Here is an 8,433-nt window from a genome sequence, read left to right on the forward strand (position 1 = left end):
CTCTCTTCTTCCCCTCTTTCTTACCTTCTCTTCTACTCTTCTTTCCCCTCCCTTTTCTTCCTCTCCTTTTCCCTCTCTTCTATCTCTCCCTCTCTTCTCTTCTCCCTTCCTCTCTCTCTACTCCTTTGCTTCTCCTTTGTTGTTTCCCTTTTCAACTCCATCTGGAATGGTATTTGAGCAGCCCCGATTTTCTATTTACATCTATTCTCATTTCAATGTATTATTTCATCATTTATGTACATTTTTACAGTAAAAAAGAATGTGCATTTAAATATGTTTATGAGAAACAAAAATAAAAACTTTTTTTGAAAAAAAAATGTGATTTGGTTTGTAGGTTTCTCTGGCAAGGCAAGCTTCAGAACTTCAGAATTGGATGGTAAATATCTTTTTGAGGCGGATCCGTCGTAACATTGCTCAGGGATTGGTCTTAAGTCAAGGACCATTAAATTGGGCAAAGGAAATCCTGTAGTAATATGTATGGAGATTCTTGGTCATCCAGGTCCTGGTTGTCCTAAGAGGCAACTGGACTTTCTGGTTTTTCTTTGAAGACATTTCACTTCCTATCCAAAAAACTTTTTCAGCTACTCTCAGAAGCTTCTTCAGCTTCTCTCGGAACTTAAAGAAGCTTCTTGGGTGGGAAGTGAAACGTCTTCAAAGGAAAACCAAGAAAGTCCAGTTGCTTCCTTAAAAAAGGAACTTTGGGACATCCTTTAATAACATTGTGCACTAATGATTTGAAGTCTAAAATGTGGGTAACAAACGCTTCAAAGCTGAGCCGCTCATTTATGTTACGAGATGTAAGTTAACTGTATAATGTACGCGAGAAAAGATGCTTTAAAATAAAAAAATAAATTACTGCTTCTAATTTAAATGAACTTCAGCTTTATAGTCATCTAATCATAACGCCTTTGGAATAGTTCGGAATTCCCTGGAGACTGAATTTATCCCAAGTCCAATGATGAGGAATCACACAAGCAGTTCTGAAGGTAGAGTTAAATCTGCTGGGATCGAAACTGTTGTTCTGTTCAATCCCATCTCAAGCAGGGGAGCGAGTTCGAAGGAAAACGTTTGATCGGATTTAACGGGCGGGAATCAGATCTTCTGGGATGTCCACCTCCCAGATGTCCTTGTGTCCTCGTGCAGGAATAGGTCTCTGCAGCCATCTGGGATTGGAAACCACCGTCAAGTATTTTCCTTCCAGATCCCGGAGAACAGCTTTATTTTCCAACTGTAAAACGTCTTCAGGAGGCAAACGGTCAGCACACTGAAAAGTTTCTCCGATGTCGATGAGACCTGTATTTGAAGAGCCAAAGTCATGAATTTAATTCCACCCCCCCACAAGAAACTCCCCCGCAGAGAAAAAAAATCCTCTTTATTTACACCCTTGGGAATTAACTGCCTTCACCAACAGAAATTAGTTCAGTTCAAACAGAGAAATAGGCAAACCTCAGTTCTGTCAAGGCAGTCTTTGTTGCACAAAACACACCGGGAGCAAACTTTCCAGAAATACGAACGGTTGTCTCCTACGACAACCCAAACCACTCCCTTTTCCTCCTATTTATTCTCCAGCCAGGAAAGGGGTCAGTGAGCGTCCAAGTTTGTTTTGCTTCCTGAGAGCTGGCTCATTGTCCTCCGTTGTTCACCTCTCCTATCTACTCTGCAAATACATGCATCTGGAACAGGCCCCAGCTGTTCCTTCTCCCCCTCCTCACTCATCTCTGATTCCAAAGGCAGCTGGCTCTCTAGCTGGACATCCTGGCTCTGTCTCTGTGTCTGACGCTGCGCATCCATCAGAACCTTCCCCAGGCTCCAGAACTGGCCCAAGTTCTTCTCCAGCCTCCTCATCGTCTGGTGGGCCACAACATGCAGCACACCAGCAACCGGGCCATGCAAACAAGCAAAACTTCATCCGTGGGATGCAGGCAGCCCACAAAACCACACACTCTCCAGTCCATGGAAAAAAACCTCTTCCCACGGAACCGGTTCCTGGTGCCCAAAGGTTTGTGGGGGCTGCTGGCTTAAGAAACAGGTCTCGTTTAGACTTACCAGCAACCACCCCTCGGCCAAACTTCTCTCCCTCCGCTAACAGATCTTCAACCTGAGCCGAAGTCCAACCGAGTCTGTTCAAGAGAACGTCTCTCCAGCTGTCATCTTCCCAGTCTCTATAAGCGATGTGGACAGCAAGAGTCCCATCTTGGTGGTTGGCCAGCACTGGACGCCAACGGCTCTCGATGGTCTTGACGTTGTTTAATACCAGCCCGGCGTACGGTTGTCGGAAGGAGAGGCAGGCGAACTTCATTTTCCTGCGGGGTTATCCTCTCCCGATAACCTCTCCTCTCCTGTCATCTGCTACATAAACCCAAAGAGAATAAAAGTAGAATTAAGTAGCAATAGCACTTAGACTTCTATACCGCTTTACAGTGCATTACAGCCCCTCTCTAAGCGGTTTACAGAGTCAACTTCTTGCCTCAACAATCTGGGTCCTCATTTTACCAACTTCGGAAGGACGGAAGGCTGAGTCAGCCTTGAGCCTGGTGAGATTTGATCTGCCAATTTACAAGCAGCCAGCAGTCACCAGAAGTATCTTGCAGTACTGCACTCTAACCACTGCGTCACATGGAATGGAATGGAATTAGCATAGCATAGCATAAAATAATAATAGAAATAGAAATAAGAATATGGACATAAGTGTACATAAAAAATACATTCCTCAAGAACCATGAGACACAACACTTAGTGATAGTCATAGGATTCTAAATAAGCAATGAAATCATACTAGGAAACTGAATAAAACTACATAAATCGCAAAAGATACAAGCAACAAAGTTTCAGTCCTAAGTAGAAGGAAGATGGGTAATAGCAACAAAACCCAAAACATTAAAATCAATTGGATGTCCAGCACGGTTTGTAACTTATTGATACATTGATCACTTTAGGGAGGCAAAAAAGCGGTTTCCTTTGCAAATAAAATCCATTAGAACCTTATTAGATTCCATTTTTTTGCATTGTATCGCTCAGTTTCCATTTTTTTTTTTTTTTTAGCAATCTATCTGACCCTTTCCGCTTCTGTATTCCAGGCCCACCACAACCCAGCCTAAATACAACTCCGGACACCAAATCTACAAAAGGAGAGATGCAAGGCCACATCCTTGCAAAATAAATAAAATAAAATAAAATCACAGATGATAAGAGAGATTTACAATTTACTTGCTCTATTTTGCTCTCAGCCGTCCAGTATATCCCGAGTCTTTTTACCAGATGCAAAATAATAATAATAATAATAATAAATAATAATAATAATAAAATAGTAGTTTGCCACGTCCCACAGGTCTCTTGGGGTGGGAGGTGGGGTCCTTTCCTGATGGGGAAAAAAATTCCTATTAAATGTTTCCGTCCCTGCAACAAGCAAAAAAAAACCCAAAAAGCCATTTTGGGGGGCGGGCAGAGAAAGGAAGGCGATTTGCATTGTTTTGCAAAAAGCAAGAGGCTCGAAATGCCAAAGAGGAGCTTTAACAGCGACAGCACTGGAAGGGGAACCTTGGAGGTCATCTAGCCCAACCCCCTTGCTCACGCAGGAGAGACCCGTGCTAGGGATTCGAACCGCCGAACTGCCGACCTTTTGCTGAGCGACAAAGCCCAGCGTCTTAGCCACTGAGCCACCTAGTCAAAGTGACTTAACGTGATCCTTCCCGTTTGACTTAGAGGCAGTCTACCTTGAAAAGAAGCCAGAAGAAGATCCTTCCCGTCTTCCCGTCCTGCGGGCGGCCTCCAGCTTGCACGCGAACTACAACTCCCAGAAACCTTTGCGTCGCAGGACGTCGACACGGCGGCATGCCGGGAGTTGTAGTTTCGAAAGCTCCGCCGGGCGAACCACCCTTTTTTCCTCCCCGCCTGGTCCTTCGCGGAGCATCAATGCTGCGCCAGGTGGAGGAGGATGGGACTGGCCGTCGTCCCATGCAAGCAGGCTGAGGAAGACAGAAGGGGCCCTCCCCTTTCTTCCTCCTTCCAGCAATCTGCCTATGGAAGGGAAGGCAAAACAGAACGCCCACCCTGCAAGGCAGACCATGAGAGAGAGAGAGAGAGAGAGAGAGAGAGAGAGACGGAGGGAAAAAAAGGCTTGGAAGTGCTTTGCAAACATCTTTTTTAAAAAGAGGAGAAACCCCTTTTCCAATTGACCTTCGCATCTATCTATCTATCTATCTATCTATCTATCTATCTATCTATCTATCTATCTTTCTATCTATCTATCTATCTATTTTTCTTTCTATCTATCTATCTATCTATCTATCTATCTATCTATCTATCTATCTATCTATCTATCTATCTATCTATCTATCTATCTATCTATCATCTATCCATTCTATCTTATCTATCTATCATCTATCTATCTATCTATCTATCTATCTATCTATCTATCTATCATCATCTATCCATTCTATCTATCTATCTATCTATCTATCTACCTATCTATTTATTTATTTTTTGCAAATAGCTAAAGGCAGCGAACATCTCTAATACGCCTTCCTCCTCCCATTTCCCACTCCCCCCACGCAACAACAACCCTGTGAGGTGAGTTGGGCTGAGAGAGAATGACCAGCTCAAGGTCCCCCAGACATCTTTCATGGCTAAGGCAGAACTAGAACTCCCGTCCTCCCGCTGCCTAGGCATAGATTTGCCCGAATTATTATTATTATTATTATTATTTATTTGATTCATTAAACGTGAAACTCGGTCAACTGAACATTCAAAAAGGCATCATAAATACCATTGACTGGTGCTAATGGTTGATACGGGTTGCTTTGAAGACCTGTATACTGCACGAGTCAAAAAGAGGGCCGTGAAAATATTTACAGATCCCTCACATCCTGGACATAAACTGTTTCAACTCCTACCCTCAAAACGACACTATAGAGCACTGCACACCAGAACAACTAGACACAAGAACAGTTTTTTCCCGAAGGCCATCACTCTGCTAAACAAGTAATTCCATCAACACTGTCAAAGTATTTACTAAATCTGCACTACTATTAATCTTCTCATAGTTCCCATCACCCATCTCTTTCCACTTATGACTGTATGACTGTGACTTTGTTGCTGGCAATCCTTATGATTTATATTGATATATTGACCATCATTTGTGTTGTAAATGTTGTTACCTTGATGAACGTATCTTTTCTTTTATGTACACTGAGAGCATATGCACCAAGACAAATTCCTTGTGTGTCCAATCACACTTGGCCAATAAAAAATTCTATTCTATTCTATTCTGCCAGCGTCCTAGGTATCAACCAAGTACCTTCTTAAGATGTACGATGTTCCAAGTAGTGCAGGTTTTTGCAGTTCCGCTGGTGTTTATTGCAGGAAGCTGCAATTTGTTGATGTATCTTATAAAATTCTTGGACATGGTACCAAGTGCCCCGATGACAATGGGTATCACTGTTACATGTTTCATCCATAGCCGTGGAGTTTCGATGGCCAAGTTGCGATATTTCATGATTTTTTCCAGTTCTTTTTCTTCAATTCTGGCATCTCCTGGTACCGCAATATCAATTAATTGTATACTTCGGTTGATTATTATTATTGTTGTTGTTGTTCTTGTTTCATAGAAATAAAACTTGTCTTAGGCTGTAATTCTGAGCCACACTGTGGTACCCCGGTTCTTTGAAAATGAACAAGGAATATTTTTTTTTTCGCTCCTGCAAAATACAAAGCAAATTATTACAGCTTTTGAGGCTGTTGGCAATATATTTAGACTAAAGCAGTGGCAAAGAAACTACCCAGAAAACAAACACTGTGAGTGTTTTTACTTACCTTCAACTAAGTGAGCGATTAAAAGTGAAACAGTGAAATAAATTGAGCTTGGCAACCAACCAAATACTAAAATATGCCTCAGGCAGCCCCAGCAAAAAGATTTTATGTTTTTCTCTCTCTCACTCTGTCTTTCCCACCCTTCTTTTCTTTCCTTTTTTTTTTTACATTTTGGTAGATTGCATTTCCAGTGGAAGATTATTTTATTTTATTTTATTTTATTTCATTTTATTTTATTTGCAAACAACAGGGGTGTCATTCTGCACTCAGATACTAAATGAACTATTTTCCACATCAAAGGGACCAAAAATATATATATATTTCGATATTATCAGGGGATCAGTTGTGCAAACTTAGTGCGAAGATCCTCCTTATTTTGAACGGCCGAATTCCTCTCCATCATCTTTGGACAGAAGCGGTGGTGTTTGCACTTGCTTTGAAGATGGGCATAATTGTATTTTGATTAAGTGCTTTTCAGAAAGGGGAAAGAACGGTTGGTTTTGTGCCATCAAGTCAGTGTCAGCCATCTAGATATTTTTCCCTCCCCAGGACAATCTCCACTAGCTTGGTCCTTCAGGCCTTCCAGTAACATCCCCATCGCCCCCTCTGATGGAATCTATCCATGTTATCTCCTTCTCCTCCTCCTCCTCCCTCCCCTTCTCCTCCTCTTTTTCTTCCTCCTCCTTCTTCTTCTTCCTCTCCTTCTCCTCCTCTTCCTCCACCTCCCTCCTCCTCTTCTTCTTCCTCCTCCTCCTTCTCCTTCTCCTCCTCTTCCTCCTCCTCCTCCCTTCTCCTCTTCTTCTTCCTCCTCCTTTTCTCCCTCTCCTTTCCTCCTCTTCCTCCATCTCCTCCTCCTCTCCCATCTCCTCTCCCTCCCTCCCTCCCCTTCTTCTCCTCCTCTTCTTCTTCTTCCTTCTTCTTCTCCCTCTCCTTCTCCTCCTCCACCTCCCTCCTCCTCCTCCTCTCCCACCTCCTATTCCTCCTCCTCTTCTTCTTCCTCCTCCTCCTTCTTCTCCCACTCCTTTGCCTCCTCCGCCTCCCTCCTCCTCCTCCTCCTCTTTTTTTTTTTTATTTGAATTTATATCCCGCCCTTCTCCAAAGACTCAGGGCGGCTTACACTATGTTAAGCAATAGTCTTCATCCATTTGTATATTATATACAAAGTCAACTTTTATTGCCCCCAACAATCTGGGTCCTCATTTTACCTACCTTATAAAGGCTGGAAGGCTGAGTCAACCTTGGGCCTGGTGGGACTCGAACCTGCAGTAATTGTAATTGCGGGCAGCTGTGTTAATAACAGACTGCATTAGCCTGTTGAGCCACAAAAGGCCCACCTCCTCTTCCTCCACCCTCTTCTCCTCCTCCTCTTCCTCCTCCTCCTTTTTATATTGATTACATTAGTGTTGCCCTTCAAGGTCGTCGTCTCAGCCGTAACCTTTGGAGAAAGAACAAACCACTGGGCTGCACTTGAAGTTTACACTGGGCAGACGACTAAATTCTCCATCCGTCCAGCCACGTTCTTATCTTTTAAAAATACATACACCCTCATCCCCCATCCCACTTTCTCTGGGAAGATTTCTGTTGCTGACCTGCCCCGAGAAAGATTCACCACCTTCGGTAGCTGAAAAGCTGCTTGCCGATGCAAAAAAAGCAGAGCTGGCAGGTGAACTTTTTACCTTTCCTCCGGGCAAAAGGCCTGCAGAGGATTGGTGAGCACATGAAAGGATCCACAGCAGGACTTCATCTGCCGAGAGAGAGGATAACGGGTGATGTATCCTTGGAAAAAAAAAAAAACACGTGGAGCATAAAACCTCTGTGAGAATCCTACGAATGGGATCTGGATGTTGAAATTCTGGGCTTGAAAGAAAGTAAAGATGCTTTAAAGTATTTTTTTTTGGTGGGGGAAGGGGGAAAGGTCTTAAGTCAAAAATTAATGGCGCTCCGCTTCGTTGTTTAAACACAGATTTTCTAACTTTGCAGCCTGGAGACTTCGGCTCCCAGAATTCCCCAGCCAATGTGGTGGACTTCCCTCCGTGGACTTTGATTGCCTGAAGCTGGGAAGGTCACAAATGGTGATCATGTGACTCCTGGATACGGCAACTGTTGTTGCCCAAATTTTGATCACGTGACCATGGGGATGCTGAGGCGGTTGTCCTTAAATCACCTTTTTTCAGTGCTGTTGTAACTTCGAATGGACACTAAACGAATGATTGTAAGTCAAGGATAGAGATAGATAGATAGATAGATAGATAGATAGATAGATAGATAGATAGATAGATAGACAGACAGACAGACAGACAGACAGACAGACAGACACAGAGAAAAAGAGATGATATATAGAGATAGAGATAGATAGATAGATAGATAGATAGATAGATAGATAGATAGATAGATAGATAGATAGATAGATAGAGATAGAAATAGATAGCTATATAGATAGAGAGAGAGAGAGATGGATGGATGGATGGATAGATAGATGATAGATAAATAGACAGAGACACACACAGAGAAAGTGATGATAGATATAGATAGATGATAGATAGATAGGTAGGTAGGTAGGTAGGTAGGTAGATAGGTAGAGAGAGAGAGATAGCTATATAGATAGAGAAATAGATAGATAGAGAT

General features: G+C 42.8%; 1 protein-coding gene across 5 annotated transcripts; it reads right to left on the minus strand.

Annotated features, from left to right (window-relative positions):
- Positions 1 to 691: 691 nt before the first annotated feature.
- LOC131205150 (protein EOLA1-like) lies at positions 692 to 3,805 on the minus strand. 5 transcript variants are annotated; one of them, XM_058197105.1, is made up of 3 exons: positions 3,617 to 3,671; positions 2,047 to 2,349; positions 692 to 1,293 (listed from the first exon to the last, which is right to left on the minus strand). In XM_058197105.1, exons 2-3 carry the CDS (start codon positions 2,297 to 2,299, stop codon positions 1,079 to 1,081), a joined length of 468 nt encoding a protein of 155 aa, XP_058053088.1. In that variant the 5' UTR covers positions 2,300 to 2,349; positions 3,617 to 3,671; the 3' UTR covers positions 692 to 1,078. The 5 variants fall into 5 exon arrangements, with proteins under 5 accessions (XP_058053088.1, XP_058053089.1, XP_058053087.1 ...); XM_058197106.1 differs by lacking the exon at positions 3,617 to 3,671 and adding an exon at positions 3,208 to 3,240; XM_058197104.1 differs by lacking the exon at positions 3,617 to 3,671 and adding an exon at positions 3,714 to 3,779 and having other exon boundaries at positions 693 to 1,293; positions 2,047 to 2,346.
- Between the last annotated feature and the right edge of the window lie 4,628 nt (positions 3,806 to 8,433).

Source organism: Ahaetulla prasina, chromosome 11 (assembly GCF_028640845.1).
Source record: "Ahaetulla prasina isolate Xishuangbanna chromosome 11, ASM2864084v1, whole genome shotgun sequence".
NCBI classification, from domain to species: domain Eukaryota; kingdom Metazoa; phylum Chordata; class Lepidosauria; order Squamata; family Colubridae; genus Ahaetulla; species Ahaetulla prasina.

Coding starts and splice junctions, on each gene's coding strand:
- LOC131205150 (XM_058197105.1), bottom strand. CDS start 2,299: ATGAAGTTCGCCTGCCTCTCCTTCCGACAACCGTACGCCGGGCTGGTA. Junction 1,294..2,046: donor TGGCCGAGGGGTGGTTGCTG/GTAAGTCTAAAC, acceptor CTTCAAATACAG/GTCTCATCGACATCGGAGAA.